The 17,032-nt window shown below is 41.7% G+C and overlaps 1 protein-coding gene across 3 annotated transcripts in view; it reads right to left on the reverse strand.

Annotated features, from left to right (window-relative positions):
- Positions 1–17,032, reverse strand: part of chd5 (chromodomain helicase DNA binding protein 5) — a 38,809-nt gene that overhangs the window by 8,753 nt on the left and 13,024 nt on the right. For 2 of the 3 annotated variants that reach the window (XM_051414670.1, XM_051414672.1), the window contains exons 3-29: positions 16,406–16,624; positions 15,798–15,916; positions 15,017–15,258; positions 14,802–14,914; positions 14,498–14,624; positions 14,025–14,191; positions 13,593–13,811; positions 12,298–12,504; positions 11,600–11,811; positions 10,886–11,017; positions 10,419–10,527; positions 10,034–10,225; positions 9,630–9,830; positions 9,218–9,355; positions 8,836–8,957; positions 8,436–8,609; positions 7,886–8,027; positions 7,579–7,710; positions 7,228–7,345; positions 6,985–7,109; positions 6,564–6,810; positions 6,133–6,338; positions 5,242–5,416; positions 3,609–3,695; positions 3,344–3,432; positions 2,447–2,580; positions 865–1,009 (exon numbers count right to left, since the gene is read on the reverse strand). In XM_051414670.1, the coding sequence (XP_051270630.1) occupies positions 865–1,009; positions 2,447–2,580; positions 3,344–3,432; positions 3,609–3,695; positions 5,242–5,416; positions 6,133–6,338; positions 6,564–6,810; positions 6,985–7,109; positions 7,228–7,345; positions 7,579–7,710; positions 7,886–8,027; positions 8,436–8,609; positions 8,836–8,957; positions 9,218–9,355; positions 9,630–9,830; positions 10,034–10,225; positions 10,419–10,527; positions 10,886–11,017; positions 11,600–11,811; positions 12,298–12,504; positions 13,593–13,811; positions 14,025–14,191; positions 14,498–14,624; positions 14,802–14,914; positions 15,017–15,258; positions 15,798–15,916; positions 16,406–16,624 (4,293 nt within the window). The remainder of the gene's footprint in view (positions 1–864; positions 1,010–2,446; positions 2,581–3,343; positions 3,433–3,608; positions 3,696–5,241; positions 5,417–6,132; positions 6,339–6,563; positions 6,811–6,984; positions 7,110–7,227; positions 7,346–7,578; positions 7,711–7,885; positions 8,028–8,435; positions 8,610–8,835; positions 8,958–9,217; positions 9,356–9,629; positions 9,831–10,033; positions 10,226–10,418; positions 10,528–10,885; positions 11,018–11,599; positions 11,812–12,297; positions 12,505–13,592; positions 13,812–14,024; positions 14,192–14,497; positions 14,625–14,801; positions 14,915–15,016; positions 15,259–15,797; positions 15,917–16,405; positions 16,625–17,032) is intronic. The other variant, XM_051414671.1, reaches the window with a different exon arrangement.

Consider the following 17,032-nt stretch of genomic DNA (forward strand, 5'->3'; position numbering starts at 1 on the left):
TACAAGATTAAGCTAAACAGTAGCTAATTTCCAGCTACACCCAAACACACAAGTTCAAAATACAATAAATACTAAAGTCTGTGTGGAGATTTACACATCACTTATTCAATATGGATTGCACTACACTAACTAGTCTTTATATAGATAGTGTAGGTAGCTGAACCAAATGGCAAATATGGCCGAGCCCAAATTCGTTAGCACTAGGGAATTGCACTGGGAATTTTCAAATAACATTTAACAAATAACACACGATCAGACCTATTCTTCAAATTACAAAACATTCTGCCAATAGTATTTAGACTTAACCACCAATTGGCGTTGGTTAGGTTAGGGTAACTGGACTTTTCCCACTCATTCTAAATGAATACAAACAAAGCTAGTTGAAACACATTTACAAAACAAAAACTGTATTTTTGGGGAATTATTCTATAACTGGTGATGCTACAGTGACTTCCTGTTTACATAATTGAGTGCTTTTGATTGGACTGCACTACAAACGTTTCCTAGCAACCAACTGCAGAAGTCTATAAGAGCTAAGATATTACTGAAGTTTTAATGGTGCAACCAGATTGAGTAGCTAAATCACTAGTTTGAAACCAGCTAGAAATCAATAAGCACTTTGGAAGGACTTTACTACTACTAATCCAGAAGCCATGTCTTTTTATTTACCCAGGATATGGAAAAGGAAGCCAAGAAATCATCTACATTTTGGTTTCTATGATGTCTAAAAACAGGGGCGTACACAATGACTACTTTTTCCTCTTTCCTACGTTTGCTTCTGCCAGAAGAGTTTGACCTACTTTCTCTAATCCAGCAGAGGACTTGGTATTCAGTTAAAGATGTCTTTGGTTGAATAACCAGTACCTTTTTCCTGACAAGGGACATGACTCCGATCCTGGTAAGAACATGCTGACGAGACAGTCCCTCACGCGGGACTCCGTCAGCAAAGGTCTCTGCTCCATCTGCCCCCGGCTCACATAGATGTCTCATGAATAGAGACACGTAGGCCCTGATGGGGGAAAAAAAACACTTAACAGTACATGTGATGAGAGTGATTCCTCTGAGGTTACCAGCAATAACGCCATATTTTAACACCACATTTTAAATAGCACTAGTAGCAGAAGCACTTGTACTATTCGTAGCTGTTTTTATTTTGGTTTTGTGTCTGTGTTACAGGAAGATGTGTCTTAATGGTGTGGTGATCCTATGAACTGAAATAAAAACAAACAAACTAGTAGCAGAGGCAGCAGTACTGGACTACTGTACAATAGTCAGGGTTGGGACAATACAACTACTAATCACAAGTTATATGTCATAAATGTAGTCAGTAACCAGAAAAAAGGCCTGAGTGTATTTTTAAATAAAAACTTGCTTTTCATTGAGCAGATTCAGGCAGTGGCCTATAGACCATATTCACAGTTAGAGTCCAGAACTTGCATTGTACTGTGATGGTGTTTCCCTTTCTGCTGTAAAGAAAAAATAATGGAAATAAAGGCGACATTTCCACCCAGTTAAAGCATTTTTTTCTCTAGAGGGCATGAGAATGAATTAGCAACTGTAAGATTAGCTATGGTTTCACTTGAGACCTGAGTGAAGTGTTGTACACTGAGCATGTGCATGGCTGTATATCGCTCTTTATCTTAATGTATATATATTTAAAATACTGAATGTATTTAAAATTGTAATTCTGCTAATGATTCCAATTTTTACTAAATGTAACTGTAATCTGACTTTTGTCTGTAACTGTTATGGTCTCCAGTTACCTTTTTTTTGTATCTGGATAACATAACTCTGTTACCTGTAATCCATTACTCCCTAAGCCAGCCAGCAGTAGTGGTGGGCATGGTAGTAAGTCATAATAATGCAAGCAAGATAATAACAGGAATATAATGTTAAGAATAATGGTAGTAGTAACAGTAGACAATGGTGATGGTCGTAGCAGAACAAGTAGTAGAACCACAACATTAATAATAGTAATAATAGTAATAGTAACCCTTTAACACAGTTAATAAGTATATAAGTAATACCAGTACTTGTATATTACTAGTATTTGCCCTAAAAGTAATAATAAGAGCAATAGCAGTAGTAATCTCTGTAGTAGTGATAGCAGTAATTGAGCGCAAGTGCTTTACTTTAGAAATAACAAACACAACTTGGGGCTACTTACATTCTGAATATCTATTTATATAATATTTGGCTCTGGTGCATTCTGAAGAGACGTAACCCTGAAATCGGTGAGAGCAACCTTTACAAAGTTGATATGAGTGTTTTGAAGCTTGGCCCTGGGCTAACCAATTAAATGTGAGGAGTGAAAAAATAGCCCATAGCTGCCTCTTAAGTTGATAGCGGGCAGCCCTTGACTAAAAATTGAACTGTGTGAAAAGAGAATTATAGTTGAATCAAATAACACCACTTATCGCGGGCTAAGAAAATATGAGGGCATTACCTGAACTCACGCTCACTCTTGCCTCTCAGGTCTCTAACCAGCCAATGGGAGTTGAAAGCATCCTGAGGAGGCATGCCCCAGCGCATGATGGCATTGAGGAAGGCTTTCCTCTGGCGGGCGTTGAACCCCAGAACCTTGTAATAAGAAAAAAAAAAAGCTTTAAACAGAAAATGTTAACTGAGACAGAGGTGGGAAGGTGTAAAGTCAAAAAGTCAGAACTGAGCAACAGAAAAACAACACAAACTGAGCAGCTTGTACAGATTGAGTGTACAGGTTTCTTACGGAAACTATACTCACTTATATATACATTCAAACAGTAATACAGTACATCAGTGGGTCTCAGCCTGGGGTCTGGGGACCCCAAGGGGTCGGGGCATTCCAGTAGCTCCTCAAAAAAGTAGGGCATACAATATTTTTCCTTGACTAAAGTCAGCCCAATGAGAGAATGTGTAAGAACACATTACTATTGAATATTCTGCTTATAGGTTCTACAGTACAGACAATTATGGAATAACTAAATCTTATCAGACGGTGATCCCTGAGACAACATCTTATCAAATACGGGTCCATGGTCTAAATTTGGGGGTCACTGACACCAAAAAGGTTGAGAGCCACTGCAGTACATCATGCTGCTTGCATATTGTAAATGTGATCATTTATTGATCCTATTTCTGTCCCTGCTTGCTCCACAGTGTGTTGAGCTAGGGTACAGGATCAGCTGCAGGGCAGTGATGCTTGCTGACATGTTGACCTTAAAGACACGCTCTCTGAGTTTGTTATGGTGCCCAATGGAGGCCCTTTATTCCAAAGCCTCCTCCTACTCGTTCAGAACAGAGTATATACCTTCACTTTAGGATGCATATATCTTATGAAGGACCTACAGCCTGTAACTCATACCTCAATACTGCCCCCAACTCGCGCCAGTAAGGGTGGCAGAGGTTTGTCTTTCTCACTCTTCAGCTGCCGACGAGAATGTCTGCGTCCACCTACAAAACATTAAACCAAATGCACTGTCAGAAGGACCTCCCTTCCTGTGTCTTACCAGGGGTACGACATGGCATTAATTAATAATTTGTGAGAAGAAGTATCTCTATAGGATAAGGATAATAAAAAGCACTATAATAGTTGTATGAAGGAAATGGTGTTTGTTTTTATGTGTTACCTTCAGGTCTCTCCTCAAAATCTTCGTCCTCGTCCTCGGACCCCACAGAGTACTCCGACTGATTGTCTGAAAGATCATCCTGCCACTCTGAGCCACACATCAAAGAGAAACAGTACATTGCATTCGCTTCTGTTGGTGGCCACCAGAGGGCGCCATGGCACTGCAGATTACTACAGACCACTACAGCTGGGCATGCACATATTCGTACCACTTCTGTCCTCTGGAAGTGAGGTGAGAGTTGACTACTCTGCCAGACAATCACTTAAAACTTAGAGTGTACTCTAAGCTGCGGTGGGCTTTGAAATCTTTACACTCTCACAGTCAACTACTGTTGAACTGTGGCAGTCAGGACCTCAAAGCCACTCTTAAAAGTGCAACTACAGGCTATATGTCACTGCAATAGACATAGAAACTGTTGAGCTATTAAGAAAAAGTGCTTCAGAACCCACTGAGAAGACTATATAAATGCATGAGACACAGGAGAGCTTTAGGCCAGCATAACACACTCAGATTTAATGGACGTTAACAGCTCTTGTTGAGACTTACAACCTAAGAGGATTTAATAAACATGGTGATTAATTTCTGTTCTTGCCTGAAATGATGCACGCAAATTATTCTGTGTTAAGATAATGTCACCTTGTTAACTCACTAATGAAGCCAAGCACGTGAAGCTCAGGCTGCAGCTTAAGTAGCACTGTTCTGTTATTGATTTAGCTAATTGGGTTGTCAGATAGAAGTTGATCACAATGTTTATGTTACAACGAGAGCTGTTGATCGACACTAAAGCTAGCAAAGAGGGTGTTACACCGGTCTGTACAATTTTATATACTCTAATATATCAGCTGTTTTCTCATAATGTCACTCAGATTATCGCATAAATAAACTGGGCATTAATTATTTAGATCTGGTGCTATTTGGACACAGCAAATATGCTTTCATTACGGCAACAGATTGATGCTAAGATCTGAGTGACATCCTCAAAGCTTTAATACAAACGTCAAAACTAAAAATATACCTGTGTAACAGCTCAGAAAAACATCTTAAGCAGAACAAATAAAGTGTAAATCTTTAAGATAAGCAGTTTAGCAGTGACTGGTTAGATGATCTGTGTTTTCATAGCCGAAAAGATCTCCCAGAATGCCATTCGCAACAACATTTAGTATTGACTGATGGAGGCGTGCTGGAAAATCATTTGAAGAAGACAAGAAACAGATCCATTCAATAAACCCCAAACAGGTCCCCATTGAGTGGTTTGTTTTAGAAAAATAATGCCTTCCTTCTTTCCTAGAAATATGCTTTTGGCTTGCCTGTCACCTGTCCACAAGCCAGCTGGTAAGCTGATGGCTGATAAGCGAAAAAGCTCATCTCCTCTCTCCCGTGTGCCCGTGTATATTTCTGCTCATATTTAAATATGGCTAGGAATGCCAAATCCTGGCAACAACATTTAAAATTAAAAGTGGCAATAATAGAACATGGCTGCTGCTTCCAAGATGCAGCCAAGAAAAATCTGTATGATAATAAAAAAGGTCGACACTTTGAGAAATGAGTCCCGGTAAAGGGATAAGGCAAAACGACAAACCCAGGAATGTGAGTCCTGATGGACGAGCGCCATGGGTCTGTCGACAGAGCCTACCTTGGTCCTCCTGAGTCGTATCATTGTAGTTGACCTGCTTTCGGATGCGTTTTCCTTTGCCAAGGTTGCGGGCCAGATCCTCCTGCTGTTGCTCATAGTGGTGGCGAAGGAGTTTTTCCCAGTAGTCTGGATCCACGTTCTCCTCCTGCTTGATGATCTCCCGCTCCACCTCTTCCTGCACACGGGCGCACACAAAGGCAAAGGGTTATATCTACTCTGATGAGTAAATATGAAGCAAGGTACTGTGTAAACCACTGTATATCTGTGGTCAAACAGTTGACCCTAAAGCTAGAATCAGGGGCTTACAGGATCATCCCAGAATTTCATATGAGGCATCATTACCGAAAGGTTATGGTCTTTACGACACAATTGTTTTATGCTGGCACCATTAAAAGGCACCAAGTTATGAGGCTCGGGTTCCTGGTGGACCAATTGTGAATTAAAAATACCCTGTGAGTTTGTTCATTATAAATAAACAGAGCTTTACAAAGCAATTTGTGTATCCTCAAGGCCTTACAAACATGTTGAAAGCATTTTTAAAAATAAAAACGTTCAATGATGCCTCTTACAACGTCCTGGCCTTCTAAAGCCAGCAAAAAAATGTGTGTCACGTCACCGCTCTGCTTGTGGTGTACGTGTGTGTCCTCAAGCATGTGTTGAAATAAAACAAAAATAATACATCAAACCACCACACTGTCTCTTTAAAGTAATGCTGAAAATATGTCATCTTGCTCTCAGTTAATGTTATGCAGCAGAATCTAACATATAGAGTTAAATAACCAGCTGATGAGCTCTGTAGTCCGCTCTACAACCCACTGGTGGTCTCTTTTCCATGTGTGTGACCCCACTCATCCTGATTCATCAGGCGGAAGAACATGGTTACATTCTCACCTCTCCGTCCTCTTCTTTCACCACATATTGAGCCACCTTGAAGGAGCTCAGGTACTCGTTCATGTTCTGAATCTCTGTGTCTTCAGTGGCGTCCTGGCTGCGGTCCAACAGCTTCGAGATAGCATCATCGTCATAGTGAATGACATTACCCTCCTCACCATCTTTGTTGTCACCTGTTGTTGTCGAGAAGCGCTTCATGTTTTGACCTAAGAAAAAAAGGATTTGAACCACAATTATATGGATTCACTGGCATTTTAGATTTTTGTCTCATGTTTCAGTGTCTGTTCTAAGTTCAGGAGTATGTTATGGCATAAAATGAGAACGCTTTTTAAAGAAGAGGCTACCGGTACTGTGATGTTTAAATATAATACAGTTATTTAAAGCTCAAATGGAAGTGAAAAGCTTGGTGAAAATTTGGTACATAGACGTACCCATGGTTCGGGCTGCTTCCATTTCATCCTTGAAAAGCTCCTCAGTGCCAAACTTGAGGATGTCGTCCAATTCTTGTTTGGACATGGAGCCTGTTTTGGAGCCCAGGCCGGGCCTCACCACCAGGTGGGTCAGCATCATCTTCCTCTTCGCCACCTGAGTGATTCGCTCCTCCACTGAGCCCCGCGTCACAAAACGATAGATCATCACTTTCTTGTTTTGGCCAATACGGTGGGCTCTGCTAAAAGCCTGGGAGAGGGTAAAGATGGGACAGTTACAGGGGTTGACACAGAAATGAACAGCTGAAATGAGCAGTTTAAGGAGATTATCAAAGCATTCCAACAAGGCAGATAATATCAAAGATCTTCTGCCTGAAAGCTACAACAAAAAGCATGCAAGTGTCCACGTGAAAAGCCTCAGTACTTGAATGTCATTGTGAGGATTCCAGTCAGAGTCGTAGATGATGACAGTGTCTGCACTCGCAAGGTTGATGCCAAGACCTCCAGCTCGTGTTGAAAGCAAGAAGCAGAACTGCTGAGCGCCAGGAGCTGTGACAAAAACCAAAGCAGAGATATGCTTGGTTTGTGAGAGTGAGTGAAAGCCATGTAGAAGGACACATGCATTAACACAAACTCACACAGATAGATTCTGGATTAACAAACTCACCATTGAAGCGGTCAATGGCCTCCTGCCTCAGGCCTCCAGTAATCCCTCCATCAATACGTTCATATTTGTAACCCTCGAACTCAAGAAAATCCTCAAGCAGATCCAACATCTTTGTCATCTGTAACAAACATGGTATTACAAGTTTATGTAGCTGGGATCAGTGGAAGTGGAACTGTTAAACCTAAGAACAGTCTGCACTTTCACTTATGTCTGGAATATTAGTTGATTTACCACCTACAAATGACATTGGCATTAGAATAGCCAAAATATGTCTGGCTGGATTTTCATTGATCCACTGGTCAATGAGAGCTATGACTTCCAGCCCAAACACATTATTTATTTGACTGTTACCTGAGAGAAAATGAGAACTCTGTGTCCTTCATCTTTGAGTTTCTTCAGCATTTTCTGAAGCAACGTCAGTTTTCCTGAGGACTTCACCAGTAGGTTGCCATCATATGAACCATTGGGTAATACAGGAGCTTCCTGCAAAGACAAAAATCAAATACAGGCATCAACTGAGAAATATATGTGGTAGTATGATTAGAGGCTTTAAGCTACATTCATATATTTCCAACACCTATGATTCCATCTCCCCCACACTCTTCCATGCACTCATTTTTGAACTCACTGAGATCAAAAACTAAAATTGCTGCCTTACCACAGCAGCCACGGGGAACAGGTAGGGATGGTTGCAGCACTTCTTCAGGTCCATCATAATGTTGAGCAGGGACACTTGGTTCCCTCCACCTTTGGAGTTCAGAGCCTCAAAGTTTCGCGTCAAAATAAACTTGTAATATTTCCTGCAGGTCAGAGGTCAGAAATCAGATTGAATCAGGAAATGAGAAGAAAATTACAATCACTTACTTCCACTCTTAAAAAAAAATCCATTTAATACTTCATAGCATGCTATGTTTATTATATTATTTGCCAAAATGCTTTTCCAAATCAGGCCTATATCAAAGTAGCAAGTCTATGAGGAACATGTAATTGCTTACATGTAAAACCCACATAACTACAATTTTAATCGTTTTACTTTTGTACTTTACATTTGAAGTTTTGCTCTAAAGTGCAAAGTAAGTCACACAATTTTTTGGGCATTTATTTTCAGTTTTATATCCACTGTATCATTTTGAAAATCTTTGGTTTATAAGATGGAAAAGACAGCAGTATCAACTCCTACTAGTTCTTCTTTTAATCCCAGGGCTTACTTCTGCATGGGGCTGAGCTCCACTCTGACAATCAGCTCTGTCTTTGCAGGCATGTTCTTGAAGACATCGGCTTTCAGCCTTCTGAGCATATGAGGGCCGAGCAGGTCATGGAGCTTCTTGATCTGGTCCTCCTTGGAGATATCAGCAAACTCCTCCAGAAAGCCTTCCAGATTACTGAATGGATCAGAAGTCACACAAAGAAGAATAAAATACTGAAATGAAGCTACGGTAAACTAGGTAAACTATGTGTGTTTAAATTAAACCATACCTCCAAATAACACATCTATCTATCTATCAATCTAAGGAGGGACCTATTTGATGCACCAGCTAGCAGATACTGGTAAGACAAGAAGGATCAAAGGACAGGGGAATGATGAAATAGAAGAGAGGAAGGACTTACTTGAAGCGCTCTGGGGTGAGGAAGTTAAGCAAGTGGAACAGCTCTTCCAGGTTGTTCTGAAGAGGAGTCCCAGTGAGCAGCAGCTTGTAGTAGATCTTATACCCATTGAGAATTCTGAAAAACTGAACAAGGCACATCATATGAGATATGACCCACATGCCTCCAAAAAGAATGCAATGACGCATGTAAAACTTCCTGAGTGTGAAGCTCCAGTCATACCCTCAAAATCGCCTATTAGACATCAGTCTTTTTATTTTATGCACAAACATTTCCTTCTCATATCTCTCTGTGTTCCTGCTCCTTTCCTGTTTTTTGTGTGCCTGATAATATCCACGCTGTTTATGGGACAGGCTGCTATCAGTGCCGGAAAATGCTGTTTTACCTTTGATTGGTTGTTCTTCAGTCTGTGGGCCTCATCTACCACCAGGCAGGCCCATGTGATGGAGCCCAGAATGGCTTGATCTATGGTGATGAGCTCATAGGATGTCAGCAGCACGTGGAACTTGATAGGAGTGTCTTTCTGCAAGGAGGAACAGCAACATAATGTATCTAAGTTGGACCATTTAAGATGCAGGATCCTATGGTAGGGAACAAATTAGTACTACATCTACTGCACTGTTTTCTATGGTATTCCTTGGAAGTAAAGCAATTGCTAAAAGCACTCATTTAAAGCTGAAAATATTATTTTCTGTAACTGGGAATTCATATTTCAGGTAGTAAGTTAACCAGCCAAACCCAACTATTTCTACGTATAGGTATAGGTGACATGTAACAGCCATATGATTGTAAGGTACCTTCATGCGAAACACCTTGCGTCCTGATTTCACTGCACTGTCTTCAAAAGTGAACTCGTTCTCCCTGATGATTGCCCGGCTGTCTTTGTCTCCAGTGTATGTCACCACGTAGAAATCTGGAGCCCACATTTCAAATTCCCTCTCCCAGTTGATGATAGTGGAGAGGGGTGCACTCACCAAGAAAGGTCCCTTAGAGTGACCCTGAGGGAGAGGAGGAGGAGAAACTAAACATTTCTCACATCACAGGATGAACACACTGTCTACTACAGGTTTTATCATTTATATTTTGTTCTATGTCTACAATAACATTTGTATCATCATAGTGAAAACATTGCAATCAAAGAACTACTATGTGATGCAATGTAAAATGAGCATGGAAAAAGAGGACATTCTTCCACCTTTACCTCCTTATAGAGTGAGTAGAGAAACACTATTGTCTGCACCGTCTTTCCGAGACCCATCTCATCAGCCAGGATGGTGTCTGTGCCCTGCGCCCAGGAGAACCTCAACCAGTTCAGGCCTTCCAGCTGGTATGGGTGCAGTGTTCCCCCAGTGGCGTTAATGTACCACGGCTGGTGCTCAAACTTGATGGTTGGCTGGTGATATGAGAATATAGTTGTATTTTGTAGAGTAATTACATGAGCGTATCGTGCTAGATCATGATCATTAGGGGTTTTACACCTACAGTAATACTAGATTTACTGTAGAAAGCTGCCAATGACATTCTTGTATTTCCAAAAAGAAACAACTAACTAAATAATTGGGCTACATCTAAATATCCAAACTTACATCTATGATGGGAGCATCAGGAGGGACCTCCCTCTTTTGATGGTCCTCTTTGAGTCTCTTTCCTTTCCTCACCACCAGGGGGCGTTGGTCCTCACCTAGTATTTGTTCCCTGGCAAATAATTGCAGCAACATGATGAGCCAAACAGCTCAAACAGGGGCATCACAGATAGAGGGCAGGGCAGAGGGGAAACAGCAGCATATGCTTTGTTTATTTTTGAGTGCCGAGACTCTTTCCAGCGATCCTTAGCCTAATTCCCACACTATTAACCACAGCTACGGTTCAAAATAACTTGTAAAAGCTATAACTCGTAAACCAAACCCCTCATGCACTGCCAACAACAATTAGGTGCTGGTAGGCTGCAGGACCATGCACTTAAAAATCTGAATTAACCAGGTGGTTAACCAGAATAAACTAATTATCCAGTGTGCTTATTTAGATTTTTAACATGTAAATGGTGTAAACAAACCTGTGGTCCCAATAAGAAGCTTTGTGACTGTCATATTCTGGGACGTCAAAGTCATCCACCTCCCAGGTGCACTGGTCATAGGGCAGGTCTCTCCACTTGATCAGGTAATGCACATCACCATCCTTATCATAACTGGGAAGAACAAACATAAACAGAACAGAGAGCTCAGGGCTTGTAGAAAGACTGTATAGCAATCAATAATTACGTTTTTTCTAAGGACAAATTCAAAATGAATTTGTTGACATTTGCTAATGGGATATGACTCATGTTACATACAAAATCACATGGAAGTTGCTTATTGTCCTTCCTGTAACTGTAGCTGTAAATGGATGGTACTGAAACTCAGAGAGCAACTTTTAGCAACTCGTACAGTAAAAATTATGATCGTACTATGTACTGAATCTATGTCTGAAATACATGGCTGGACATATGAGTTACAGGCCTGGAAAGTATGGAATGGTATGGGAAATAATTTACTAGTGTTGTTCTTCTCTATGCCTTTTAGGTGATTTTTAACACTCAGCAGCTCCTATATTCTGAAATATGCAGTGCGGTGAAGAAAAATCTCCATCAGCAGGTATGATGACAGCAAGCATAAACCAAACTAAGCACTAGCTCATTATCAACCAAATGTCTGGGTCCAAAAAATAATGAAACATTGTATGAGCCCTGATCTAATAAGACATAAGAATGTGTGTAACGGTGAGCAGCCACCTGTGGTTGAGTATCCGGTGCATAACCATCCACTCTGGTTTAATGCCATAGCGGTAGAAGCGCTCCTCCATCACAGCATACTGGGGGTCTTTGCTCTTCCTCTTCTCGCTGTTGAGCTCCTCCTCTCCGGAGCCGTAGTCATACGGCGGAGGTTCGTCCATGTCGTTCTTACGCTGGTAGTTCCGATACATAACGGTGTGATACAGCTCCAACTGCGCAACCAGAAGCAAAGCAAAACAATCAGTTGTGCTTAGTTTCATTCACCACCACCTCTGGCAAAGGGCTTTTCTTACAAGACCACATCATGTAATCTAATTTGATTAATTTCCAGAATGGATTCAATGAAGGTAATATAGATAGACAATAAATTAAGAAAGCTGTTTATAAACAGATTGTTCAGACATCACTAAATTAAATGTCAGCTAGGTTTGAGCGCTCCGAATTGCTTAGTAATCGTTGTATGATGTTTTGACACGTGAAACAATGTGCACTTATATACACATATTTCTTAAAGACTGACAGCTAAATGGCTAAGGAATATGCATTATCATCTTAAATTAAACTGCAAAAGATGGTCCAATGAAAGCTCTCTTGGCTCGTTGTGCACGTTCCACTTTTAGCAAAGAGGACACATAGTTCCTGTGGCCGAAGAGAGCAGAAATGTTAATTTGAGAATGGACCTACTTCTGGTATCTCACCTGCAGCTCGCTGACCCAGGAGCAGTGCCAGTACGAAAGGCCAGCCCACTTTACGAAGAACTCCCTCTCTGGGTGGCCCTTGAGTGGAGGCTTGGTCAGTGGATCATTTGGCTTGCCATCAGGGCCTGCAGGCAGTTCAGCTGGCAACGGGGGTTCTCCCCATGTCCAGTGCAGAATCTTTTGGACCTTACCTTTGAGGGGAGGGCACTAAGAAAAAAAGGAGAGGTTGTGTGATACATGCAGTAATCTATACGTTGTGTCAAAGCACCAGTGCACACAAAATCCTGGTGAAAATAGGGAGGGATTCAGAGCAGGTGAGGTACACCAGTAAAGTAAGCCTCTACCATCCTAAACAACCATCCTTAGAGTCCATGTTAATATACAGAGTCATTCAAACAATGGGATAGCTTAAACTGCCTGTACAAACTATGAAAAGATTTAAACTAACTCTTCTGTGAAATTGGCCGTCTCAATACATCAGAAACCAATCATATTTTACTTATTATAGTTCTTCAGTTATTTATCAGGACCCTCATAATTAAGTTCCTATAAGTACCTACTTATGTTGCTATAGGTACCAATTAATATATATATATACTGTACTTTAACTATTGTCTCTCTTTTAACAGTTTCAGATTTTTTCCTTTCCAGAATTTTATCTTCAAAGGCACCATAAGTAGGAAAAACAATGTACAAACTCATACAAAAATAATCCCTCTCAATCATCACTTACTCTCAAGCCACTAGAAGTGTGAGGTGGTGCCTGTATCTGCAGAGACCCTACTGTATTTTCTTATTATTTTGCTGTGTTTAGGACGTTTATGGGTGTCATCTCTCAGCAATACCAGCGTGCAACGTACGAGGGAGCATCCACGAGGAGACTATGAAAATGACGGATACAGGAGGAGGGCCTAAACTTTGAATGTGTTTACAAACCGCAACCGACAAACCCTACGCATTCTGCCTTCAAGCAGAGTGCTAATGTAATGTTCAACTGAAATATTAAAGCGGGTAGCACATGTTGTCGAGCAAATCCATACTTACACTACAGTATCTAAATAGGTGATGATGTTGATCACTCATAGTTAAACTCAAGTTTACACTAAATGAGAAAGTACAACTTAGAATAAAGTAAATGTAAGTTTAGTTTCTTTTATATTTTAAAACCACCGAATGCTAACATTGTTGAGGTAAGGTTGCCCATATATATACATTTTTAACTGGTGATGCACTGTGGTGAACATTTTTTTAAATAAGCAGCATTAGACAGTATTGGGACTGCAATATGAGCTCACCATACAGCGCGGACACAACCACTCCCCGTTGGGTATCTCGGGGAGAGGTGGGTTGAGGCAGTGGATGTGGTAGGAAGATGGGCAGGTGTCACAACACAACAGCTCCCCTCCGTCTTTACACACTCTGCAAAACTCCATGTGGTCATCCTCTTCCTCGCCTGGAGCCTCTTCCTCCTCCTCCTCATCATCTTTGGCCTCCCACTGTATACCCTCTTTTTCCTGAGGGACACAGGCGGAACAGACTTGGTGAGGGTTGTAGCAGAGAGTTAAACACTTCTTAAACACTTGTCCCCCCAAAATAAATTCTCACAGATAGATAGATACTTTATTTATCCCGAGGGAAATTCAAGATGACCACTGTAGCAGATTGTTAGAATACATAAAAATACAAAACTTCATAAATATATTAATATATCAAACTAATGTACTCACACAGTGTGGACAGCTCCATTTGCCCTCGGGGGCCTTCTCCAGCTCAGGGTCCAGACAGACCAGGTGGTACGCTCTGGGACAGGTGTCACACAGGATGATCTCTCCACCCTGCTGGCAAACCTCACAGTAGTCCTGGTGGTCTGTCTCATAACCATCGCCATCTTCCTCTGGGGGAGGTGAAGGAAGAGGTGAACACAGGCGATTCCCACTTACAGAAATTCCCCTAAATGCAGCAGTATAAGATTTAAACTATTTCCACATTGCAGTGAACGGTCTCTAAATGTGCATGAGAGTGTGAGGACAATAGCTGTTGAGAAAGAGCTGCCTTCAGAAAACATTCCCAAAACAAATACAGCTTAAAAAAATACATTTTAATTTCCTCGTTACCCATAATCAAACAGTCTGGTTCAATGGGATTTTGGAGGGAAAAAACACACCGCAGAGGAATGGCGAGCGTAGACATGTAAACATACTTTTCCTTTTTTTCCGCCCACGCCGGGCCTTTTTCTTGGTGGCGGCCCCCGAGGTATCAGAAAGCACAGAGGCACTGTGGATGCTGATGTCATCAAAGTCCGACTCCTCCAGGAAGTCCTCCTCACTCTGGAAAAGCACACACACACACAAACTGAAGAGCTCAGAGCTACGTCGAGAAATAAACTAAACCAACTTTCAAAGTGAGCGCATTAAACTGCGTGGTCACTTTGATGCCACTAAAAATACAGAGTAGTGGAGAAGCTCGGAGGATGAATGAGCTCAAATGAGAAAAACAAGACGTACCGAGGACGCTTTCTTCTTCTTCCCGCTTTGGCCCGACTTTGATTTTGTCTTCTTCGGCTTGGGTTTCTTCTTCACCTCCTTCACAGTCTTGCTTCTCTTTCTAACTCCTGGTCCTGAGACACACAGGCCCGAGACACACAGACGCGTTAACCCGAGTGGTATTCTCGCTATTATGTTTAAAAATATGTGTTCTGTCACGGTTCACTGGGCCTTACCCTTTCCCTCTTTGGTTTTGGCTTTTTTGATTGGCCCCAGCTGAGAGCTCGGCTGGCTGCTGCTGACAGACGTCGGCTGTGCCACGGTAACGGTTTCCACGGCGGCAGCCACAGCGGCGGCCACAGCGGTGGCAGATGCGCCTTTGAACGGGTTGTTGGCACTGAACTCTCGCCACTTGGCCCCTAACACTGTCATCATCTTTGACATGGGAATCTTCGGGTTCTTCTTGGCAATGAGAGGCCTGAGTAAAACCAGGGGGGAGAGGAGACAACAACAGCAGCTTTATTATGTCACACTTCATTCCTGTTGATGTAATTTCTACTTCCCTCAGCACTGGAGGGAACTGGGTCTTGATTTGCTGACACCCCAGTGCCCCTTAAGTTTTGTTCTCCCTGCTTTGCTGTGTGTATGTCATGTTTGTGATTTGTCAGGCAACAGCTTGAGGTTTGGCACGCTGGCCTGTGAAAGATAGTGGGTCAGAGCACCGAGTCCCAGAGCCTCCCGGCTGTCACAGGCATCCAGTAAGCAGCTGACTACTCACAGGGGGCACCGCAGGAGCCCATGCTCCACTTTGTCGGAGCAGAGGCTTACCCGAGCCAGACAGCCCCAGGTGAGACAGAGTCTTTATACCAACAGCCGAGCTTTCTAGCTCAAATAAAAAGAGCAGTGTTTGCTCGTCTCCCCACACTCTGGTCTCACTGTGGAGTTTTTGTTGAAAGTGTCAGCGAGGGTCTCTGACAATTCACAGAAACAGAACAGTTAACAAAATTAGATGCTTGCCTGAGGAACTGGCTGAAAGCCTTGTAGTTTGTGATGGTCTTATAGTCATCCTCGGTGAAGCCATACTGAACGTCTTCGAGACCCCACTCTTGCATCAACTGGCTGGATGACTTGGGTTCCTGGGGAAATAAATACATTGTACTTATGTAAATTATTTGTTTATATATACATTATGTTATCATATTTATGTAACTACCATAGTACTAGTAGTCAATAACTGTTCAATATAGTGCTAAGATACAACAAGCTAAACAGTTGGTGTTAAAGTTTAATTAAATACTAATTAATTTAGTCGTGAATCATGAATTTGATCATCAATGAATCATCATTTGCGTCTCCTAAAGATCCTTCCTGCCTCAATCTGTGATGAGTCCCTGTTTTTAGATCTAGACTTAAGACTGTGCTTCTGTCACTTCCCTGGGGTGTGTGAAAAGAACTATAAATCCAAATGATTGTTGTTATTATTAGTCTATGATAGTAGACTATCATATCAAGAGATAAAGAATGCGACTTTATAGGCCCTCTATTGAAATTAGCTTCATTGAAAATACAGAATCCAGCAGACCACGAGGTGCGATCTGTGTCAGCCCTCTTGCACCTAGACTCACTTTCAGGTTCCCATCATCGTCGTCATCATCATCATCTTCCTCATCTCTCTTCTTCTTCCTGGGCTTCTTCTCCTTCTTCTCCTTAGGTTTCTTCTTCTTCTTTTTGGTTGGGCCATACGTGCTGTTCTCGCTCTCAGAGCCTATTTCTGGACGTTCCCGTTCCTCCTCCACCTCTGAGGTTTCCTCCAGGTCGCTGTCAACTCTTGCCTGGATTCCCCCCTAAAGCATTTGACAAGGACACGTCAACATTATGTATATGTATAAATAAAAGCACAATATTGGTTATTCTGTAATCAGTAGCAGGGCATGAGCATGCGTCAGGCTCAGATGGCTTTCACTGATCCCTCTCACCTTTACATCTTCACAAAAATAAAACAAAATTTCTGCTGAGGGAAATTTCACCCAAGCCATTTTTTATATAGCCAAGAGCTCCTGCCAAACAGCTATTTTTATAAATGTAAAGAGGCATAATCTGACTTTGAATCTTGCTTTAGCTCTCTACATCAAGACGTGACTGACTCAAACTGGCATCAAAGCCAGTTTCCAGAGTGAATTCGAGGTTTGACTTTCTCCATTCACACAACAAAGAAAATCTATCTCCAGTTAGAGGTATCTTCTAAGACAGAA

The sequence above is a fragment of the Dicentrarchus labrax genome, unplaced genomic scaffold (genome assembly GCF_905237075.1).
Source record: "Dicentrarchus labrax unplaced genomic scaffold, dlabrax2021, whole genome shotgun sequence".
NCBI lineage: Eukaryota > Metazoa > Chordata > Actinopteri > Moronidae > Dicentrarchus > Dicentrarchus labrax.